Source organism: Jaculus jaculus, chromosome 9 (genome assembly GCF_020740685.1).
Source record: "Jaculus jaculus isolate mJacJac1 chromosome 9, mJacJac1.mat.Y.cur, whole genome shotgun sequence".
Classification (NCBI taxonomy): domain Eukaryota; kingdom Metazoa; phylum Chordata; class Mammalia; order Rodentia; family Dipodidae; genus Jaculus; species Jaculus jaculus.
This window is the reverse complement of record NC_059110.1, coordinates 155451-180685: the sequence shown is the minus strand read 5'-3', so window position 1 is coordinate 180685 and position 25235 is coordinate 155451. Positions and strand designations below refer to the sequence as shown.

Sequence of the window (25235 nt, the reverse complement as noted above, 5' to 3'; positions counted from 1 at the left end):
GCAGACTGGATTAAAAAGCAGGATCCCAAGCCAGGTGTGGTGGCACATGCCTTTAATCCCAGCACTCGGGAGGCAGAGGTAGGAGGATTGCCATGAGTTCAAGGCCACCCTGAGACTACATAGTGAATTCCAGGTCAGCCTGAGCTAGAGTGAGACTCTACCTCAAAAAAAAAAAAGCAGGATCCCTCAATTTGCTGCCTCCAAGAAAATTTCAGCAGTAGAGTGGATGAAGGAGAAAACATAATATTTAAACTAGAAGAGGTGGCAACTCTAATACAGTTCAACAAAGAGAAAGACAAACTAATATGAAGGTATGAATGAGAATTTCAAGATATTTAGGACACTATGACAAGATTAAACATAAGAATTCAGGATATAGTAGGAGAAGAATTTCACTCCAAAGGATTAGTAGGTATTTTCAACAAAATCATAGAATAAAACTTCCCCCAAATTGGGAAAGAGATACAGATACAGGAAGCCTCTAGAACACCAAACAGACACAACCTGGAAAGAACCTGTCCTCACCATATTATAATTAAACTACCAAACACACAAGCCAAAGAAAATATATTGAAAGCAGAGAGAAAAATCAAGTCACCTACAAAGGCAAGCCCATCAGGACCACAGCAGATTACTCAACACAAACTTTAAAAGCCAGAAGGGCTTGGAATGATGTATTCCAAGTTTGGAAAGATAATAACTGTCAACCAAGGTCACCATTCAAATAGATGGAGAGCTGGGCATACTGGTGCACACTTAGGAGGCAGAGCTAGGAGGATCCTGTGTTCGAGGCCACCCAGAGAATACAGAACGAATTCCAGGTCACCCTGGGATAGAATGAAACCCTTACCTCAAAAAACAAACAAAAAATAGATGGAGAAATAAGGACATTCCACAACAAAAGCAGGCTAAAGGAATATTTGAAGACAAAACCAGCTCTACAGAAAATACTTAAAAGAATCCTCCTGCTGAAGAGAAAGAAAAGCACACATATAAGAAACCTGGGGGGGGGGGGAACATACTCAAATACTAGTTAATACAAGAGAACAAGGGTAAAACCAGAAGAACTACAAAACAAGAAGAAAGCAGAAATAAATACATACCTTTCAATAATAAGTCTTAATATCAATGACCTCAATTTCCCAACCAAAAGACATAGATTTTTCAGAGTGGTTTAAAAAGTAGGATCCTTCAATTTGTTGCCTCCAAGAAACTCACCTTTCTACAAAGGATGGACACTACCTTAGGGTGAAAGGTTGGAAAATGATGTTACAAGCAAATGGGCCTAGAAAACAGGTAGACTTCAGACCAACATTAGTTAGAAAAGATAAGAAAGGTCACTTTAATATTTTATTTGTATTATATTTATTTATTTAACAGAGAAAGAGGGGGAGAGAGAGAGATAATGGGAACTCTAGGACCTCCAGCCAATGTAAACAAACTCCAGACACATGTGTCCGCTTACGCATCTGGCTAATGTGAGTCTTGGGGAATCGAACCTGTGCCCTTTGGCTTTGCAGGCAAACATCTTAACAGCTAAGCCATCCACTTTAACAGATAAGCCATTCCTCCAGCTCCAGGAAGGTCACTTATATTGATTAAAGAAACACTCCAACAAGAGATCATTACAATCCTAAACATATATGTGCCAAATATGGGGCTCCCAATTTCATCAAAAAAATGCTATTAAAACTAAGGTCACACCTTGGGATGACTCAGAAGGCATCATGGTGCTGGAAAGAATTGACAGGAGTGCTCAGCACTGCAATATCTCTATCACACCTTCCAAGGCTCAGGGTCCATTGCAGAAGAGGTGGTGGAAAGAATGCAAGACCCAAAGGAAGGGTAGGAATCCTTACAACATGCACCCCCGAGACACAAAATGGCCTGGATATCCATGACCTCACAGTGTCTGACACTACCTACACAAGACCATCATAATAGGAGGAAAAGATCATAACATCAAAATAAAAGAGAGACTGGAGCTGGAGAGATGGCTTAGTGGTTAAGCACTTGCCTGTAAAGCCTAAGAACCCTGGTTCAAGGCTCAAATCCCCAGGACCCAAATAAGCCAGATGCACAAGGGGGCGCATGCATCTGGAGTTTATTTCCAATGGCTGGAGGCCCTGGTGCACCCTTTCTCTCTCTCTCTCTCTCTCTCGCTCTCTCTCTCTCTCTCTCTCTCTCTCTCTCTCTCTCTCTGTGTGTGTGTGTGTGTGTGTGTGTCTCCCTCAAATAAATAAAAAATAAATAAATATTTTAAAAATAATAATAAATAAAATAAATAAATAAAAGGGAGACTGATTGAGAGGGGGAGGGGATATGATGGAAAATGGAGTTTCAAAGGGGAAAGTGGGGGGAGGGAGAGCATTACCATGGGATATTTTTTATAATCATGGAAGTTGTTAATTAAAAAAAAAAAACTCATGTCACAGATAGCACCAAACACAGTTGTAGTGGATGACTTCAACATACCAGTCTCATCAATTGACAAGTCATCTCTGTAAAAAATAAACAGCAAGGCATCTGGATTAAATGAGGTCATAGAACAAATGTACCTAACTGATATATACAGGGCATTTTCTCCAAATGCTGTGGAATACACATTATTTTCAGCAGCACATGGAGCATTCTCTAAAATAGACCAAATATTAGGAAACAAAGAAAATCTTAAAAAAATACAGAAAAATTGAAATAATTCCTTTGGGATACAATGAAGGCAGTCCTAAGAGGGAAATTTATATCTTTTAGTGCCTATATTAAAAACTTAGAAGCCGAGGGCTAGAGTGATGGCTTAGCAGTTAAGGCATTTCCCTGCAAAGCCAAAGAAACAAGGTTTGATTCACCAGGACCCACATAAGCCAGATGCACAGGGGGCACATGCATCTGGAGTTCATTTACAATGGCTGGAGGCCCTGTTGCACCCATTCTCTCACTCTCTCTCCCTCCCTCTCTGTCAAATAAATAAATAAATAAAAATATTAAAAATAATTAGAAGCCAGGCATGGTAGCACATTCACATATTTAGCTTCTAAACATGCCTTAACCTGAAGCAGTATTGACAAATAGAAAAAATAAATGCCAGCCGTGGTGGCGCATGCCTTTAATCCCAGCACTTGGGAGGCAGAGGTAAGAGGATTGGGTGGTTCGAGACCACCCTAAGACTACATAGTGAATTCCAGATCGGCCTGAGCTAGAGTGAGACCCTATCTCGAAAAAAAAAAAAAAAGTAATAATAAAATAAAATAAAAATGCCTGGATATCCATGACCTCCCAGTGCCTGACACTACCTACACAAGACCATCATAATAGGAAATAAAGATTATGACATCAAAATAAAAGAGAGACTGATTGAGAGGAGGAAGGGATACGATGGAGAGTGGAGTTGCAGAGGGGAAAGTGGCAGGAGGGAAGGAATTACAATGGGTTATTGTCTATAATTATGGAAGTTGTCAATAAAAAATTATATATGTATGTATGTATATCTGTAGGAGTTGGAGAGATAGTACCTGAGCTCATTCTAATGCATGTTGGTGGTTTGATTCTGTTGTCCCTCATAAACTTATGTGCTCAGAATGCTTGATTTCCAGCTGATGGCAGTTTGGGAATTGGAACCTTGTTGGAAGTATGTTGTTGAGGGCAGACTTATGGGTGTTATAGCCAGCTTACCCTTACCAGTGTTTGGGGCCTTCTCCTGCTGCTGTTGTCCACCTGATGTTGGCCAGGAGGTAATGTCCAGCCTCTGCTGATGACATTTTTTTTCCCCTGTCATCATGGAGCTTGCCCTACAGTCTGTCAGCCAAAATAAATCATTTTTTCCCATAAGCTGCTTTTGGTTGTGTGCTTTCTGCCAGCAATGAGAAGCTAACTACAACACCATGTAAAAGCCAGAAGCTGTGGTGGGCTTCTGTAATCACAGCATGTTAATGATAAGAAGAGAGATGGAGGCAAGAAAATTTCTTGGAAGCTAGCTAGTGTGGCTAACACAGCAGTGAACAAGAGACCCTGCCTCAAATATAGAAAGTGAAAACTGACACCTGAAAAGTTGTTCACTGTCACATAAATACACATACACACACACACATACACAGAGGCATTCATATACCCACACTTACACACTTCATATACACATGCACTAGGAAATAAATTTTTGTTTTGTTTTATTTTTCAATGTAGAGTCTTGTTCTAGCCTGGGCTTACCTGGAATTGGTCTCAGCCTGTCCTAGAACTCACAGCGATTCTCCTACCTCAGCCTCCTGAGTGTTGGGACTAAATGCTTGTGCCACCATGCCCAGCAGTGAGAAAGAGACAGAGAGAAGGAGGGAGAATGAGAGAGAAACAGAGAGAGAGAGAATGGGTGCACCAGGGCCTCCAGTCACTGCAAACGAACTCCAGATGTGTGTGCCACTGTGCTCTGGCTCTACTTGGGTACTAGGTATCGAACATGGACATGGGTACATGCATCTGTCTCTACATGGGTACTAGATAATCGAACTCAGGCCATTAGGCTTTATGGACAAATGCCTTAACCACTGGGCCATCTCTCCAGCCTGGAAATAAAATTTAAAAATATATAATTCCACAAATGTAAACTGGTTTAATGGTGGCATGTCTGTTTCAGTGGAAACCAACTGCTCGCTAATTGGATTTGAGGCCTGCTCCATGTGAAGAAATCCATGCTTTGTACTGAAAACCTAATCAAAAGCCTATGGCAGGCTGGGTGTCATAGTGCACGCCTTTAATCCCAGCACTCTGAGAGACAGAGGTAGGAGGGTTGTTGTGAGTTTGAGGTCATCCTGAGATTATATGGTGAATTCCAGGTCAGCCTGAGCTACAGCAAGATCCTACCTTGAAAAACAAAAACAAACAAACAAAACAAAACAAAAAAGCATATGGTGGGCTGGAGAGCTGGCTCAGCAGTTAAAAGCACTTGCTTGCAAAGTCTGAAGACATGTGTTTGATTCCCCAGTACTCCCGTAAAGCCAGATACACAAAGTGGTACATGCATCTAGAGTTCATTTGCAATGGCAGGAGGCCTGGAACACTCAAAGTCATTCTCTCTCTCTCTCTTTCTCTGAGCCTCAAATAAATAAAAATATTTTTAAAGCCTATGGCTGGGGAGGTCATAAGCCCTAGGGGGAACTACTACTGTTACCTGTATAAAGAGATATATTATGCCACCAAAGTGCCCTCTAAATACTTATGTTTATGCCCACATATTAATGTCACTCTCACTGTTAGTTAGAGAAGCCTCTCTTTTCAGATGGCAGTGATTACTGAGGAGACACAAAACCCATCAAAGTGCTTAGAAGTAACAGTGGACTCTTCAGCACTAAATAAGTCATCTCTAAGACTCCAAGGCTCAGGGGTCCATTGTGGAAAAGGTGGTAGGAAGAACGTAACATCCTAAGAAAGGGGAAAGGTGCTTAACAGTACTATCAGCCAGGCACAAATTGGCCAAGGTATTCATGACCTCATAGCATCTGACACTCCCTATACTACAAGACTTGCATTATAGGAAGGGGAAAATGATGACATCAAAATAAAAGACTAATTGAGAGGGAGGATATGATGGTGCATGGATTTGTGAAGGGGAAAGTGAGGGAGGGAATTATCATGGTTTATTTTCCATAATTATGGAAGTTGTCAATAAAAAAAGTTTTAAAAATAGAACAGAGACTAGTTGGAAAGAAGAAGGGATTAAGTGGAGGGGGCTCAGGAGGGTATGGGAGGGGTTTATGATCATGGTATATTGCCTATATATATGAAAATTGTCAATAAAAAGTTAAAAAATACTTATCTCCAAAAAAATCTCGTGTTCTTATTTTTGCCTCTTTAGGTTATAAATAACTTCCTTCTTTCTTCTCCCTTACTCCCCTTCCAGACCACACAAACACTTAACCTACTTCCAAAACAGTTATTGTGTTTTGTTGAGTTTATTTTCTACTCTTTTGCTATTTGATTTGTGTGGATGATATGTAATTAAAAGAAACCACAAAGGGTCATTTTCCCTGTTTGTGAACAGTATTTGCCATTAGGCTCAAGTTCCTCCATTTCTGACCCACCAGAAACTCAGCTGAACCCTATAGGAGTTCCCAAAGCAAACTGGGGGGTCTTAGAGGAAAGTCCACACCGCCATCTAGTGGTCCCTTAGAGAGTAACATGGAGCTTGGTATCATGGAAAATGGGGTCATCCATACTTTTCCTGGACCTAAGCCAACTTGGCAGCGTATCTCAAAGCTGAGGTCATGTAATAGCTCTGCTTGAGATACCAGCAGAACACACACTTCAGATCAGCTGTGTTTACTAAGCACTCAGCCCTGTGACCCTTGGCCACATCCCATACCATGTTTTGGATATTTCCTACTATAAGGGAAAATATTTTCAAAAGATTCACAGTTCTAAGAAGCCCCTCAAGAGCAACATGGCAGCTGAGTTCATACTTCAGTGGGTCAGATGCATGAGACTCTCCACCAAGCAGAGGGACTGAGCCTGCCCAACAGAGTGCTCATTACCACTTGGTCATTGGCCATTTTTCCATTAGGCAGTGAACACATGGGTTGCAACCTTGAAACACAAATAGATTCATTACAAACTAATCATTTCTAAGAGAAAACAGGAAGGGATGCTAATAGACAAATTCACAGAAATTCTGTGGGTTACACAATATCTCATACCTTTGATCAAGGTAACAGAAATCAGGATAAGGGTTAGAGTTAAGTTCCCAGGTCTAGATTAAAATTTTTAAAAAAATTAAAAGGGGGGCTAGAGAGATGGCTTAGCAGTTAAGGTGTTTGCCTGCAAAGCCCAAGGACCTTGGTTTAATTCCCCAGGACCCACATAAGCCAGATGCACAAGGTGGTGCATGCATCTGGAATTTGTTTGCAGTGGCTGGAGAACCTGATGTACCCATTCTCTCTCTCTCTCTCCCTCCCTCTCTCTTCCTCTCTCCCTCTCTCTCTCTCTCTCCCTCCCTTTCTCCTTTACCCTCTCCCTCTTTCCCTCTCTCACTCTCTCTAATAAATAATTTTTAAAAAAGAAAAGAAAAAATGGAGAGTTGGGCATGGTGGCACATGCCCATGCCTTTAATCCCAGTACTCAGGAGGCAGAGGTAGGATCTCTGTGAGTTCAAGTCCACCCTGAGACTTACATAGTGAATTCCAGGTCAGCTGGGACTACAGCAAGACCCTATCTCAGAAAAAAACAAAAACAAAGATAAAAGAGAACAGAGAATTGGGGAGAGAATAGCTCATACCTTTTCCATGAGGAAGGCAGGAAGCAGAACACTCACCCTCTGACATTCCTGACCAATGCACCAATATGAAAATGGAATTTTCAAGTTCCTTGTCAATTCATTAATAGATGCCAATTCACCTGTAAGTTTGAGGTGTCCCCACACTCTATTGTCTTACAAATTCAAAAAATTTAAATAGGCTAGAGCAAAAACCCTACCTCAAAAAGTCAAAGCAAAACACAACAAAAAATTGAAATCCACGACCATAGGGTAAAGTTTAGAGTCTTTATCGGATTAAGAGAAGGAAAGAGGAGAGAGATTATGAAGAGCTCCTGCCCATGAGAAAGTAGGATGGGATGAACCCCTACCTATTGTACTTTTTGTGCTTGGCTTAATGTGGGTACTGAAGAATTGAATTCCAGGCCAGTAAGATTAGTAACTATTACAATCAGCTCCTAGTAGCTGGGACAAACATCCAACCAGACACAGTTTATGGGATGAAGGGATTTATTTCAGGAATACAGAGTCCAGGGGATCATCATGAATGGATGAAGAAACTGGCTCCCTTTCATAGACCCAAGCAGAAAGACATGGCCAACAGCCAGCATCACCAGCATGCATAAACCATCAGAGCTTAGGTTGCTCTCTCTACACCTTTGGGCTAGAATTCAGATCCATCCCCAAACACACCTTAGGGCTGAACTCCAAGATCCACCAATAGTGACACCTCCTTTTTCCCATAGCAGAGATCTTCCTGCTAAGGGGCTCACCTTGTAAGCTCAATTTTAATGAAACACCAAGACTATAGGAGAGAAGCTGGGTGAATAGTCATTGAACTTCTGGCACTGCCTCTGCTCTCCTGACTGGGGGAAGCCCATAGCCATGAATAGTACAGCTGAATTTCCAAACTCGTCTTTTATCCCCCTTTGTTAAGCTCCACTCCTTCCCTAGGTATGAGCTCTCACTGTGCCTGGCAGAGGCGGTTCCTTAGAATTCTAGATAGATTGTACTCAGCAAGTGGTCCAGAATTCATGCAGTATGTGCAAACTGGGGTTCACATTGGTGAAGTCCTGAACAGCAGGGGAATTCCATGGGATGCCCAGACACCGCATGACTGTGATCCATACTAGGGTATTCAGAAACTCAGATTCAAGTCAGTAAGACCAATCAAGTGTCACTTGGAAGGCTGGAGAACTCAAAATTTATTTATGCTGGGTGTGGTGGTGCATGCCTTTAATTCTAGCACTCGGGAGGCAGAGGTAGGAGGATCACTGTGAGTTCAAGGCCACCCTGAGACTACATAGTGAATTCCAGGTCAGCCTAGGCTAGAGTGAGACTCTATCTCAAAAAAAAACAAAAAACAAAATTGTTTATATGTAGGCTGAGGAAAGTTAAAACTCCAGTTTCCTTCAGTATTAAACTCTGGTGAGTTTGAGCTTTTATAGGCCATTTGGAAGGCAGCCTAGCATCACCATGAATTCTCTCCCCAATTCTCCATTTTCTTTTGTGCAACTTTCTCTGCTTGGAAACTGCCTTCTAAATATGTTTTCCATCTGGTAATTGACAGAATTTCCCAGTGGCTCACTTGCTAATGATTGCATCTGTCTTATATTTTCTGGTTTTAGAAGAAATAAGATGGTTTACCTGTAGACACCTTTTAGACTCTATATTGCATATGAATAATTACAGTATGGTTTTTAAAAAGAAGAATATTTATTTATTTATTTGCAAAGGAAGAGAGAAAGAACATCAGAGCCTCTAGCTGCTGCAAACAAACTCAGATTGCATGAGTCACTTTGTACATCTGGCTTTATGTGGGCACTGGGGTATCGAACCTGGGTCCTTAGGCTTTGCAGGCAAGCATTTTCACCACTAAGCCATCTCTCCAGCCCTTTAAAAAATATTTTTTATTTATTAATTATTTATTTGAAAGAGACAGAAAGAGGCATATAGACAAAATGGGTATTCCAGGGCCTCTAGCCACTGCAAATGAACTCCAGATGCATGCACCACTTTGTACATCTGGCTTATGTGGATATTAGGGAGTCGAAACTGGGTCCTTAGGCTTCACAACAGGCACCTGAAACAATATCTCCAGTCTCTAGTACGGTTTTTCTTTTTTATTTGAGAGAGAGGGAATGTGAATGGGTGTGCCAGGGCCTTTCAGCCCTGTGAACAAACTCCAGACATGTACATCCCCTTGTAGGCACATGTGGCATTACATGCTTGCATCACTGTTTCATCTGGCAATATGTGGAATCTGGAGGATTAAAACAGGAGTTCTTAGGCTTCTCAAGCAAGTGCCTTAACCACTAACCCATCTTTTTTTTTTTTTTTCCAGATAGGATCTCACTCTAGCCCAGGCTGACCTGAAATTCACTATATAGTCTCAGGGTGGTCTTGTACTCACAACGATCCTCCTACCTCTGTCTCCCAAGTGCTGGGATTAAAGGCATATGCCACCACACCCAGCTGCCATCTTCTTTTATTATGAGAGAGGGAGAGAGAGAATTGGCATGCCAGGGCCTCCAACCACTACAGTCGAACTCTAGATGCATGAACCACCTTGTGTGCATGTGTGATCTTGCATGCTTGAATCATTTTGTATGTCTGCCTTACTGGTACCTGGAGAGTCAAACATGGGTCCTTAGGTTTTGCAGGCAAGTGCTTAACTGCTAAGCCATCTCTCCAGCCCCAGTATCTTTCTTAATCCAGGCAGCCCAACAAATTTGAGTGGGGAATTTTGTATTCTATTTACTCCAGAAGTCTTTTTTTTTTTTTTTCTGAGGTAGGGTCTCACTCTGGCCCAGGCTGACCTGGAATTAACTATGTAGTCTCAGGGTGGCCTTGAGCTCACAGCAATCCTCTTACCTCTACCTCCTGAGTGCTGGGATTAAAAGTGTGTGCCACCACACCTAGCATTTTTTTTTTCTATTTGTCAACACTCCTTCAGGTTAAGGCATGTTTAGAAGCTAAATAGGTGAATGTGTGGTTCAGGTGTGTCATAAGCATGGATCCAAAACAGGTCAATCATAGAGCCTAAACAGACAGATGGATATTTAGAGTAACATCAATAAAAATTTAAATCCAGACTTCCGGTTAAGATGGTGGCATAGGTATCACGCCAAAGCAGCCTAGGGGGAAAAAGACCAAAATAATTCAGCAAAATACACACTTTTACTAAAAAGTGAGGTGTATAGGAAATTGAAGTAGCAGCGGAGAAGTAGAAGAGATTCAGAGCATCCAGAGGCCGCACAGACTGGCAAAAGCGGCCCTGGCAGTGGTGCACCAGAAAGCCTCCAGACTCAGCTCTAGCTGCAGGAAAATCCAGGTGTGTGGAGCTTCCACTCACATTGGAGCTCTACACAACTCAAGAAACATTAAGGGAGGAGGACTTCCAGTTAAGATGGCGGCGTAGGTACCACGCCAAAGCAGCCTAGGGGGGGAAAAGACCAAAAAAACTCAGCAAAATACACACTTTTACTAAAAAGTGAGGTGTATAGGAAATTGAAGTGGCAGCGGAGAAGTAAAAGAGTTCCAGAGCATCCAGAGCCTGAACAGGCGGGAAAAGCGGCTTTGGCAGCTCGGCCAACCACCACGGCCGTGGCGCACCAGAAAGCCGCCAGACTACACTCGAGCCGCAGGAAAAGCCAGGTGTGGGAGCTTCCCCTCACACCGTGCTCTCCGCAACTCGGAAAACGTGAGGGGAGAGCAGCAGTGAGCAACGGAGGAGCAGACCGCAAGGTAGAAGAACGCTTGGAGCAGCGAGAGAACCAGAGCAGCTGCGGCTCCCTCCCCTCCCCCACCACCTGAGCCCAGCTCCAGCGAACAGAGCAGCGGCCCGGGACCCAGCCACGCCAACTTGGGCTGACAGTGGGACCCAAGCAGGAGCAGAGTTTGGCAGCAACATCAGCGGCTCCAGCACCGGTAACAGCGGCCCCAGCAGCAGCAGACCCAGGAGTGGCAGCAGCGGCAGACTTGGCAGCAGCAGCTTCAGGGGGAGCAGCGGCAGTGGACACAGCAGCAGCAGCTTCAGCAGCAGTGGTGGCTCCAGCAGTGGCAGCTACAGCAGCAGCAGAGGCAGCAGCAGCGGCTCGGTTTGCCCCGCAGGAAAAGCAAGTGCCCAGCTCCAGAAATCAGAACAGCAGCCCGACAACCCAGGCAGCAACTTGACTGAGAACAAAATCATCCAAGGTAACTGGGATTGCACCAGGGAAGGGTCTCACTTGGTCGCAAGCTGACTTGGATCCCTCAACAGACCAGAAATCTTAACCTATTTGTTGATAGAGGATCTGGTTGTTATAATAACTACTCTTGCATACATACTCGGGGCTGTTTTTGATTGAATGTGTACAGTGTTTAGTTAAATTTTAGAATCTACCTGTATTTTATTTCACTCAGCCTGCTAGAATACTCCTATAGCAGGGAAACTCAACCCCTAAGAACATCTTTGTAGATACTCTGAGAGTCTTAAGAGCCAAACCTAACACTTTAAGATCCTACCCTGAAAATATATTACATCAAATCAATTGATACAGCTAAGAATACACAGCTAGCTAGAAAATCCAAGCATTAACTTAATCCAAGATGCAAAAATATATACATTATAACACAAGAAACACTAAAAAGCAAGATGATATAAATCCACCTAGAAGTATTAATGCATCAGAAATGTCCTCCAGTGAGAAAGAGTTGGAGGAAATGCCTGAGAAAGAGTTCAAAAGAATGATTATAAATATGTTCAAAGAGGTCAGAGAACACATCAAAACAATCAAAGAAGAAATCAAAGAGGAAATCAAAGGAATCAAAGAAGATGCAGGACACCAATTTAATGAAATAAAGAAGGCAATACAAGACATAAATAAGGAAATAGAAATAATAAAGAAAAACCAGTCAGAATTACTAGCAATGAAGAACACAGTTAATGAAATAAAAAACTCTGTAGAAAATCTCACCAGTAGGATGGATGAGGGAGAGGACAGAATATCTAAGCTAGAAGACCAGGTGGCAGACCTAATGCAGTCCAACAAAGAGAAAGACAAACTTATAGAAAAGTATGAGTGGGAATTTCAAGATATTTGGGACACTATGAAAAGATCCAATATAAGAGGTAGGAGGCGGAAGTCCAGCCGTGGGTTCCTGACCCTCCCCCGCCGGCCGGCGCGATGGCCGTGCCCAGGGACACGTGGCGGCTCTGCAGGCTGGTGCAGGAGGGCCGGCTGCTCAAGCCGCGCACGGCTGCAGGCTGCGCGGGTCCGGCCAGCGACACCCTGCTCCACCACGCTGCCCGCCATGGGCGCCGGGATGTCCTCGCCTACCTGGCCGAGGCCTGGGCCATGGACATCGAAGCCACCAACCGAGACTACAAGCGTCCTCTGCACAAGGCGGCCTCCATGGGCCACGGGGACTGCGTGCGTTACCTGCTGGGCCGAGGAGCTGTCGTGGACTGCCTGAAGAAGGCGGACTGGTAGGTAGCTGGCTGGGGTGCACTGAGCACCCCGCATCCTGGCTCCTGCCAGAAGCCTCTGCTCTGCTGGGCTCTCCCACACCACGGCTCAACTCTGAGCTCTCATCCCAAACTCTTGCTAATCAGGGTGTCTCGAGCAACCAGCACTCCCTTATAATACTGGAATCGTCTATTCACACTCTTCGCACTCAACAGCTCAGTATTTGCATAACCAAGTATTCCTCTGCCCAGTCTCTACCTACTCCGGGCCTACCCCTGAGGCAGCTCACCTGGAATGACGCTTGGTCTTGGTCTGCAAGCACAGTTCCCTGATGAATGGCTGTAATCTGTGCTGCTCAGGATTCCTGTGGCAGGTATATCCAACACTGCTGTGCCAAGTGACAGCTAGCATCTGGAACTCCTGGCTTTTTATGTGGTTGTGGCCCTATTCTCATGCGGTGTAGCTGATAGCCACCTTGGGACTAGCTGCTTCAGCTTTATTTTCCAACTGCCCACGCTGAGCTCCTAAGACCAGACAGTCGCTTCTAAGACAGTAGTATGTATTATGTGGACTGAAATCAGTGAATTGTGTGTATTATTTATATCCCCAGGATGTGATGTTCTGGGACAGCTAGCCAAATGTTTGCAGTTGCATTATTTTAATTGACAAGACTGGGATCGATGCAGTTGATACGGTGCAATTACACATGCTCTGTGTATCCATCACTGGGATTATTTGATAAACAGAGGCAGACAGGGAATGGGCACAGCAGGGCCTCCAGCCACTGCAAATAAACTCCAGATAGATGCACCGTCTTGTGCATCTGGCTTACATGAGTATTGGGGAGTAGAACCTGGGTCCTTAGGCTTTACAGGCAAGCACCTTAACTGCTAAGCCATCTGTCCAGCCCCACTGTGGAATTTTATCCCATCTAGACTTGCATATCCACCAGCAGTACAGTTGAGATACCCTCCTGTCAACACTAATCGATCTCACTTGCTTATTAGATTAACGTCTTTTTCAGCACTATGTCAGGTTCCTAAGAGCCTGTAAACCTGAAGGCAAGTAACATGATGAAGTTCTGGCCGTCAAGTGATTCCTGATTTGATAGCAAAACAAAGAGGCAGGCTGGGGAAATGGCTCACTCAAGCAAGCACTCCCTAGCACTCATAAAACACCGCATTCGGAGAGATGTGGCTGTAATCCCAGCACTAGGAAGGTGGAAACAGGAAGATTATTGGGGCCTATTGGCTGGTTGGTCCAGCAGAATTGGCAAGCTCTAGGTTCAGTGACAAACCCTGTTTCCAAAATAAGATTGACACCTACTGAGGATGCTAGACAGCAACCTCTGGCATCATATTCATGCCCCCATGTGCACATCAACACATACACAACATCCGCACATACGCACAGGGTAGAAAGTGGTTAAAAATCAGGCTGCTGGTGTAGTTCAGTAGTTGAACACGTGCCTAACATGCAAGAAGCCTTCAGGTTGATAGCATATCAAGAGAAGAAACAGGAGAGAGCCATATATTAAACAAAGAACATCTTTCTTCCCCACTGTGGTGAAGAAGTAGGCACAGTTATACTTTGAAGCTCACCTGTGGTTTTTACAAGTTCTGTACCAATTCAATACTTGGCTCATGAGCAGTTTGGCCTCCCAGGCAACATACTTCTGTGGGTATGTGTTCAGTCATTTTCCTCTTGTTTCTCCCAGGGTCTTCACCACAGGCAAATGGTTTGACAATCAAAGCTGTTGCCTGCTAGGTATTTTCCCTCTATGCCAAGGATGTGCATTTCCTGAAGTCCTGGCTTCTTGTCTCTAATGCCTCAGCTGCTCCCCATATGATAGCCTGTCCTGATGCCCTTAGGACTCCTCTGATGATGGCTTGCACAAGGAAGAACCTTGAGGTGATCCAGGACCTTATAGATCATGGTGCTAATCCACTCCTGAAGAACAAACACGGCTGGAACAGTTTTCACATTGCCAGTCGAGAGGGCGACCCTGCGGTCCTCCAGTACTTGCTCACCACTTGCCTGGATGCCTGGAAGACAGAGAGCAACATTAAAAGAACTCCTCTGCACACTGCAGGTACAGATGCAGGCAGGCTGCATCACCCCGCACTGCCCCATCAACTTGTTCAAGTCGCCCGCAGAGGAGTGGAGGACTTGGGACAATGGAGGGCGGGACATAAAAACATCTTAGATCTTTTTGCAAGCAATAAGAGTGTGTTTGTGCATATGCATGCCCATATGTATATGCAAATATGTGCTCACAGAGATCAGAAGAAGATACTGGGTGTGCAAGTAAAAAAAAAAAAAAAATCCAATATAAGAATTCAGGGCATAGTAAAAGGAGAAGAACTCCACTCTAGAGGCATAGTAGGCGTCTTCAACAAAATCATAGAAGAAAATTTCCCCCAAATTGGGAAAGAGATGCCAATGCAGATACAGGAAGCCTTTAGAACCCCAGCCAGACAAAACCCAGAAAGAACCTCTCCTCACCATATTATAATCAAACTTCCAAACACACACACCAAAGAAAAAATATTGAAAGCAGTTAGAGAGAAAATCAAGTTACCTACAAAAGCAAGCCCATCAGGATTACAGCAGATTATTCAACACAAACTTTTAAAGCCAGAAGGGCTTGGAGTGATATATTCCAAGTTCTGAAAGATAACAACTGTCAACCAAGGTTACTTTATCCTGCAAAGTTATCCATTCAAATAGATGGAGAAATAAAGACATTCCATGACAAAAGCAGGTTAAAGGAGTATTTGAAGACAAAACCAGCTCTACAGAAAATACTTGATAGACTCCTCCATGCTGAAGAAAAGGAAAAGCACACATATAAGGAACCTAGAAAAAACAAGCAATACTCAAATACTAGTTAACAGAAGAGAGTGCAGACAGACACACACACACACACACACACACACACAAATGGCAAACATAAATACACACCGTTCAATAATAACTATTAATATCAACGGCCTCAATGCCCCAACAAAAAGACATAGGTTTACAGACTGGGTTAAAAAGAAGGATCCTACAATTTGTTGTCTCCAAGAAACTCACCTTTCTACAAAGGATAGACATTATCTTAGGGTGAAAGGTTGGAAAACAGTGTTTCAAGCAAATGGGCCTAGAAAACAAGCAGGGGTTGCTATCCTAATATCATACAGGGTAGACTTTAGTCCGACTTTAGTCAAGAAGGATAAGGAAGGTCACTTTATATTGATTAAGGGCACACTCCAACAGGAGGACATTACAATCCTAAACATATATGCAGCTAACATGGGGGCTCCCAAATTCGTCAAACAAACACTATTAGAACTAAGGTCACAGATAACACCAAACACAGTGGTGGTGGGTGACTATAACACCCCACTATCATCAATTGACAGGTCATCCCAGGAAAGAATAAACAGAGAGGCATCTGGACTAAATGAGGTCATAGAAGTAATGGATATAACAGATATATACAGGACATTTCATCCAAAGGCTACAGAATATACATTCTTTTCAGCAGCACATGGAACATTCTGTAAAATAGACCATATATTAGGACACAAAGCAAATCTTAACAAATTCAGGAAAATTGAAATAATTCCTTGCATTCTATCTGACCACAATGGAATTAAACTACAAATCAGTAGCAAGAAAGGCTATAGAGCATACACAAAATCATGGAAACTAAACAATATACTACTAAATGATGAATGGGTCAATGAAGAAATCAAAAAGGAAATCAAAAAATTTATAGAGTCAAACAATAATGAGAACACAACATACCAAAATCTCTGGGACACAATGAAGGCAGTTCTAAGAGGTAAATTTATAGCCTTACATGCCTATATTAAGAAATTAGAAAGGTCGCAAGAAAATGACCTAATGCTTCGCCTTAAAGCCTTGGAAAAAGAAGAACAAGGCAAACCATAAATCAGTAGACGGGAAGAAATAATAAATATTAGGGCAGAAATTAATGAAATACAAACAAAAAAAATCCAAAGAATTAATGAAACAAAGAATTGATTCTTTGAAAGGATAACCAAGATTGATAAACCCTTAGCAAATCTGACCAAAAGAAAGAGAGAAGAGACACAAATTAATGAAATCAGAGATGAACAAGGTAACATCACAACAGATTCCAGAGAAATTCAAAAAATCATAGGGATATACTATAAAAGCATATACTCCACAAAGTATGAAAATCTGAAAGAAATGGATGATTTCCTTGATCTATATGATCTACCTAAATTAAATCAAAATGAGATTAATCGCTTAAATAGACCTATAACAAGCATGGAGATCCGAACAGTTATCAATAATCTCCCAACTAAAAAAAGCCCAGGCCCGGATGGATTCACTGCTGAATTTTACCAGACTTTTAAGGAAGAGCTAACACCATTGCTTCTTAAGCTTTTCCAGGAAATAGAAAAGAAGGAATTCTACCAAACTCCTTCTATGAGGCCAGCATCACCCTGATACCAAAACCAGGCAAAGATAGAACAAAAGAAGAAAATTACAGACCAATCTCCCTCATGAACATTGATGCAAAAATTCTCAACAAAATATTGGCAAACAGAATACAAGAGTATATCAAAAAGATCATTCACCCTGACCAAGTAGGCTTTATCCCAGAGATGCAGGGATGGTTCAACATACGCAAATCTATAAATGTAATACATTACATAAACAGGTTGAAGGACAAAAATCACATGATCATCTCATTAGACGCAGAGAAAGCATTTGACAAAATCCAACATCCCTTCATGATAAAAGTCCTACAGAGACTGGGAATAGAAGGAACATATCTCAATATAATAAAGGCTATTTATGACAAGCCTACAGCCAACATATTACTAAATGGGGAAAAACTGGAAGCTTTTCCACTAAAATCAGGAACAAGACAAGGGTGCCCACTGTCCACTCTTTTATTTAATATAGTTTTGGAAGTCTTAGCCATAGCAATAAGGCAAGAGACACACATAAAAGGGATACAAATTGGAAAGGAAGAGATCAAGTTATCATTATTTGCAGATGACATGATTCTATACATAAAGGACCCTAAAGACTCTACTAGCAGGCTGTTAGAGCTGATCAAAACCTACAGCCATGTAGCAGGATACAAAATAAATACACAGAAATCAGTAGCCTTCATATATGCTAACAACAAACACACAGAGGATGAAATCAGAGAATCACTCCCATTCACAATTGCATCAAAAAAAATAATAAAGTACCTTGGAATAAACCTAATCAAGGAAGTAAAGAATCTATACAATGAGAACTTTAAAACACTCAAGTGAGAAATTGCAGAAGACACTAGAAAGTGGAGAAACATCCCTTGTTCCTGGATTGGAAGAATCAATATTGTGAAAATGGCAATCTTACCTAAAGCAATCTACACATTTAATGCAATCCCTATCAAAATTACAAAGGCTTTCTTCAGGGAAATAGAAAAAACAATCCAAAAATTCATTTGGAATCACAAAAAACCTCGAATATCTAAAATAATACTGAGCAACAAAAAAGAGGCTGGTGGTATCACCATACCTGATTTTAACCTATACTACAGAGCCATAGTAACAAAAACAGCATGGTATTGGCACAAAAACAGACATGTAGATCAGTGGAACAGAATAGAGGACCCAGATGTAAGCCCAAGTAGCTATAGCCACCTGATATTCGATAAAAATGCCAAAAATACTCATTGGAGAAGAGACAGCCTCTTCAGCAAATGGTGTTTTGAAAACTGGATATATATCTGCAGAAAGATGAAAATAGATTCTTCTCTCTTGCCATGCCCAAGAATTAAGTCCAAATGGATTAAAGACCTTAACATCAGACCGGAAACTCTGAAACTGCTAGAGGAAAAAGTAGGGGAAACCCTTCAACATATTGGTCTTGGCAAAGACTTTCTGAATACAACCCCAATTGCACAGGCAATAAAACCACAGATTAACCACTGGGACCTAATGAAATTACAAAGATTTTGCACCGCAAAGGACACAGTGAAAAAAGCAAAGAGGCAACCTACAGAATGGGAAAAAATCTTCGCCAGCTATATATCTGATAAAGGATTAATATCTAGGATATACAAAGAACTCAAAAATTTAAATAATAAGGAATCAAACAAGCCAATCAAAAAATGGGCTATGGAGCTAAATAGAGAGTTCTCAAAGTAAGAAATACGAATGGCATATAAGCATCTAAAAAAATGTTCTACGTCACTAGTCATCAGGGAAATGCAGATTAAAACTACATTGAGATTCCATCTCACTCCTGTCAGATTGGCCACCATCATGAAAACAAATGATCATAAATGTTGGTGGGGTGTGGAAAAAAAGGAACCCTTCTGCACTGCTGGTGGGAATGCAATCTGGTCCAGCCATTGTGGAAATCAGTGTGGAGGTTCCTAAAACAGCTAGAGATTGATCTACCATATGACCCAGCTATAGCACTCCTAGGCATATATCCCAAGGAATCATCTCATTTCCTTAGAAGTACGTGCTCAACCATGTTTATTGCTCCTCAATTTATAATAGCTGGGAAATGGAACCAGTTTAGATGTCCCTCAACAGATGAGTGGACAATGAAGATGTGGCACATTTATACAATGGAGTTCTACTCAGCGGTAAAGAAAAATAGAGTTATGAAATTTGTAGAAAAATGGATGGACCTGGAAAGTATTATACTAAGTGAGGTAACACAGGCTCAGAAAACCAAGCACCACATGTTCTCTCTCATATGTGGATCCTAGCTACAGATGACTGGGCTTCTGCGTGAGAATGAAAATACTTAGTAGCAGAGGCCAGTAAGTTAAAAAGGAGACATAAAGGGTAGAGAAAGGAAGGGAGGAGTGTACTTAATAGGTTGATATTGTATATATGTAATTACAATGATTGTAATGGGGAGGTAATATGATGGAGAATGGAATTTCAAATGGGAAAGTGTGGGGGTGGGGAGGGAAGGAATTACCATGGGATATTTTTTATAATCATGGAAAATGTTAATAAAAAATTAAAAAAAAAGAAACATTAAGGGAGAGTGGCAGTGAGCAATGGAGGAGGAGACAACGAGGTAGAAGAACACGTAGAACAGCAAGAGAACTAGAGCAGCTGCGGCTCCCTCCCCTCCCCAACCACCTGTGCCCAGCTTCAGCAAACAGAGCAGCAGTCCTGGGATTAAGCCACGCCAACTTGAGCCGACAGTGGTACCCAAGCAGGAGCAGAGTCCAGCAGCAACATCAGCAGCTCCAGCACCAGTAACAGCAGCCCCAGCAGCAGCAGATCCAGTAGTGGCAGCAGCGGCAGATCCAACAGCAACAGACCCAGTAGCGGCAGCAGCGGCAGACCCACCAGCAGCAGCTTCAGTGGCAGCAGTGGCAGTGGACCCAGCAGCAGCAGCTTCAGCAGCAGTGGCTCCAGCAGTGGCAGCTACAGGAGCAGCAGCAGAGGCAACAGCAGCGGTGGACCCAGCATCAGCAGCTTTAGTAGCAGTGGCGACAGACCCAACAGAGGCAGCTTTAGCAGCAGCAGTTCCAGCAATGGGTGTGCTGATCTGCAGGGCCACAATTGCCAGGGTTGGTTTGCCCCACAGGAAAAGCCAGTGCCCAGCTCCAGAAATCAGAACAGCAGCCTGATGACCCAGGCAGCAACTTGACTGAGAACAAAATCATCCAAGGCAACTGGGATTGCACGAGGGAAGGGTCTCACTTGGTCACAAGCTGACTTGGATCCCTCAACAGACCAGAAATCTTAACCTATTTGTTGATAGAGGATCTGGTTGTTATAATAACTACTCTTGCATACATACTTGGGGCTGTTTTTGATCGAATGTGTACAGTGTTTAGTTAAATTTTAGAATCTACCTGTATTTTATTCCACTCAGCCTGCTTGAATACTCCTATAGCAGGGAAACTCAACCCCTAGGAGCACCTTTGTAGATACTCTCAGAGTCTTAAGAGCCACATCTAACACCTTAAGCTCCTACCCTGAAAATATATACTATCAAATCAATTGATACAGCAAAGAATACACAGCTAGCTAGAAAATCCAAGCATTAACTTAATCCAAGATGCAAAAATATATACATTATAACACAAGAAACACTAAAAAGCAAGACGATATAAATCCACCTAAAAGTATTAATGCATCAGAAATGACCTCCAGTGAGAACAAGTTAGAGGAAATACCTGAGAAAGATTTCAAAAGAATGATTATAAATATGTTCAAAGAGGTCAGAGAACACATCAAAACAATCAAAGAAGAAATCAAAGAGGAAATCAAAGGAATCAAAGAAGATGCAGGACACCAATTTCATGAAATAAAGAAGGCAATACAAGACATAAATAAGGAAATAGAAATAATAAAGAAAAACCAGTCAGAATTACTAGCAATGAAGAACACAGTCAATGAAATAAAAAACTCTGTAGAAAATCTCACCAGTAGAATGGATGAAGGTGAGGACAGAATATCTAAGCTAGAAGACCAGGTGGCAGACCTAATGCAGTCCAACAAAGAGAAAGACAAACTTATAGAAAAGTACGAGTGGAAATTTCAAGATATTCAGGACACTATGAAAAGATCCAATATAAGAATTCAGGGCATAGCAGAAGGAGAAGAATTCCACTCCAAAGGCATAGTAGGCGTCTTCAACAAAATCATAGAAGAAAACTCCCCCAAATTGGGAAAGAGATGCCAATGCAGATACAGGAAGCCTTTAGAACCCCAGCCAGACAAAACCTGGAAAGAACCTCTCCTCACCATATTATAATCAAACTTCCAAACAACAAACCAAAAAGAAAAAATATTGAAAGCAATTAAAGAGAAAAATCAAGTTACCTACAAAGGCAAGCCCATCAGGATTACAGCAGATCATTCAACACAAACTTTAAAAGCCAGAAGGGCTTGCAGTGATATATTCCAAGTTCTGAAAGATAACAACTGTCAACCAAGGTTACTTTATCCTGCAAAGCTATCCATTCAAATAGACAGAGAAATAAGGATATTCCATGACAAAAGCAGGTTAAAGGAGCACTTGAAGACAAAACCAGCTCTACAGAAAATACTGGATAGAATCCATACTGAAGAAAAGGAAAAGCACACATATAAGGAACCTAGAAAAAACAAGCAATACTCAAATACTAGCTAACACAAGAGAGCACAGGTAGAACCGGAACCACAAAAAAAAAAAAAAAAGGCAAACATAAATACACACCTTTCAATAATATCTCTTAATATCAACAGCCTCAATGCCCCAACGAAAAGACATAGGTTTGCACACTGGGTTAAAAAGCAAGATCCTACAATTTGTTGTCTCCCAGAAACTCACCTTTCTACAAAGGATAAACATTATCTTAGGGCGAAAGGTTGGAAAATGGTGTTTCAAGCAAATGGGCCTAGAAAACAAGCAGGGGTTACTATCCTAATATCTGACAAGGTAGACTTTAGTCCAACATTAGTCAAGAAATATAAGGAAGGTCACTTCATATTCATTAAGGGCACACTCCAACAGGAGGACATTACAATCCTAAACATATATACACCTAACATGGGGGCTCCCAAATTCATCAAACAAACACTAATAGAACTAAGTTCACAGATAACACCAAACACAGTGGTGGTGCATGACTTTAACACCACACTCTCATCAATTGACAGGTCATCCTGGGAAAAAATAAACAGAGAGGCATCTGGACTAAATGATGTCCTAGAAGGAATGGACCTAACAGACATATGCAGGCTGCAGAATATACATTCTTTTCAGCAACACATGAAACGTTCTCCAAAATAGACCATATATTAAGACACAAAGCAAATCTTAACAAATTCAGGAAAATTGAAATAATTCCTTGCATTCTATCTGACCACAATGGAATTAAACTACAAATCAGTAGCAAGAAAGGCTATAGAGCATACACAAAATCATGGACACTAAACAATACACTACTAAATGATGAATGGGTTAATAAAGAAATCAAGAAGGAAATCAAAAAATTTATAGAGTCAAACAATAATGAGAACACAACATATCAAAATCTCTGGGACACAATGAAGGCAGTTCTAAGAGGTAAATTTATAGCCTTACGTGCCTATATTAAGAAATTAGAAAGGTCACGAGGAAATGACCTAATGCTTCACCTTAGAAAAAGAAGAACAAGGCAAACCAAAAATCAGTAGACGGGAAGAAGTAATAAATATTAGGGCAGAAATTAATGAAATACAAACAAAAAAAAAATCCAAAGAATTAATGAAACAAAGAATTGATTCTTTGAAAGGATAACCAAGATTGATAAACCCTTAGCAAATCTGACCAAAAGAAAGAGAGAAGAGACACAAATTAATGAAATCAGAGATGAACAAGGTAACATCACAACAGATTCCAGAGAAATTCAAAAAATCATAGGGATATACTATAAAAGCATATACTCCACAAAGTATGAAAATCTGAAAGAAATGGATGATTTCCTTGATTTATATGACCTACCTAAATTAAATCAAAATGAGATTAATCACTTAAATAGACCTATAACAAGCATGGAGATCCAAACAGTTATCAATAATCTCCCAACTAAAAAAAGCCCAGGCCCAGATGGATTCACTGCTGAATTTTACCAGACTTTTAAGGAAGAGCTAACACCATTGCTTCTTAAGCTTTTCCAGGAAATAGAAAAAGAAGGAATTCTACCAAACTCCTTCTATGAGGCCAGCATCACCCTGATACCAAAACCAGGCAAAGATAGAACAAAAAAAGAAAATTACAGACCAATCTCCCTCATGAACATTGATGCAAAAATTCTCAACAAAATATTGGCAAACAGAATACAAGAGTATATCAAAAAGATCATTCACCCTGACCAATAGGCTTTATCCCAGAGATGCAGGGATGGTTCAACATATGCAAATCTATAAATGTAATACATTACATAAACAGGTTGAAGGACAAAAATCACATGATCATCTCATTAGATGCAGAGAAAGCATTTGACAAATTCCAACATCCCTTCATGATAAAAGTCCTACAGAGACTGGGAATAGAAGGAACATATCTCAATATAATAAAGGCTATTTATGACGAGCCTACAGCCAACATATTACTAAATGGGGAAAAACTGGAAGCTTTTCCACTAAAATCAGAAACAAGACAAGGGTGTCCATTGTCCCCACTATTATTTAATATAGTTTTGGAAGTCTTAGCCATAGCAATAAGGCAAGAGACACACATAAAAGGGATACAAATTGGAAAGGAAGAGATCAAGTTATCATTATTTGCAGATGACATGATTCTATACATAAAGGACCCTAAAGACTCTACTAGCAAACTGTTAGAGCTGATCAAAACCTACAGCAATGTAGCAGGATACAAAATAAATACACAGAAATCAGTAACCCTCATATATGCTAATAACAAAAACACAGGGGATGAAATCAGAGAATCACTCCCATTAACAATTGCATCAAAAAAAATAATAAAGTACCTTGGAATAAACTAACCAAGGAAGTAAAGAATCTCTACAATGAGAACTTTAGAACACTCAAGTGAGAAATTGCAGAAGACACTAGAAAGTGGAGAAACATCCCTTGTTCCTGGATTGGAAGAATCAATATTGTGAAAATGGCAGTCTTACCAAAAGCAATCCACACATTTAATGCAATCCCTATCAAAATTCCAAAAGCATTCTTCATGGAAATAGAAAAAAACAATCCAAAAATTCACTTGGAATCACAAAAAAACTTCAAATATCTAAGATAATACTGAGCAACAAAAATAAGGCTGGTGGTATCACCATACCTATACTACAGAGCCATAGTAGCAAAATCAGCGTGGTACTGGCACAAAAGCAGACATGTAGATCAGTGGAACAGAATAGAGGACCCAGATGTAAGCTCAAGTAGCTATAGACCCCTGATATTCGATAAAAATGCCCAAAATACTCATTTGAGAAAAGACAGCCTCTTCAGCAAATGGTGTTTATATATATCTGGATATACATCTGCAGAAGGATGAAAATAGATTCTTCTCTCTCGCCATGCACAAGAATTAAGTCCAAATGGATTAAAGACCTTAACATCAGACCGGAAACTCTGAAACTGCTAGAGGAAAAAGGAGGGGAAACCCTTCAACATATTGGACTTGGCAAAGACTTTCTGAATACAACCCCAATTGCTCAGGCAATAAAACCACAGATTAATCACTGGGACCTCATGAAATTACAAGGATTTTGCACCACAAAGGACACAGTGAAAAAAGGAAAGAGGCAACCTACAGAATGAGAAAAAATCTTTGCCAGCTATATATCTGATAGAGGATTAATATCTAAGATATACAAAGAACTCAAAAATTTAAATAATAAGGAATCAAACAAGCCAATCAAAAAATGGGCTATGGAACTAAATAGAGCATTCTCAAAGGAAGAAATATGAATGGCATATAAGCATCTAAAAAAATGTTCTTCATCACTAGTCATCAGGGAAATGCAGATTAAAACTACATTGAGATTCCATCTCACTCCTGTCAGATTGGCCACCATCATGAAAACAAATGAT

At 41.2% G+C, this 25235-nt stretch overlaps 1 protein-coding gene across 1 annotated transcript in view; it reads left to right on the top strand.

Annotated features, from left to right (window-relative positions):
• The first annotated feature begins 12399 nt into the window (after window positions 1-12399).
• The window catches only part of LOC123463389 (ankyrin repeat domain-containing protein 16-like), a 31421-nt gene continuing 18585 nt past the window's right edge, over window positions 12400-25235 (top strand). The window contains exons 1-2 of the mRNA XM_045158403.1: window positions 12400-12701; window positions 14553-14773. Of these exons, the coding sequence (XP_045014338.1) occupies window positions 12400-12701; window positions 14553-14773 (523 nt within the window). The remainder of the gene's footprint in view (window positions 12702-14552; window positions 14774-25235) is intronic.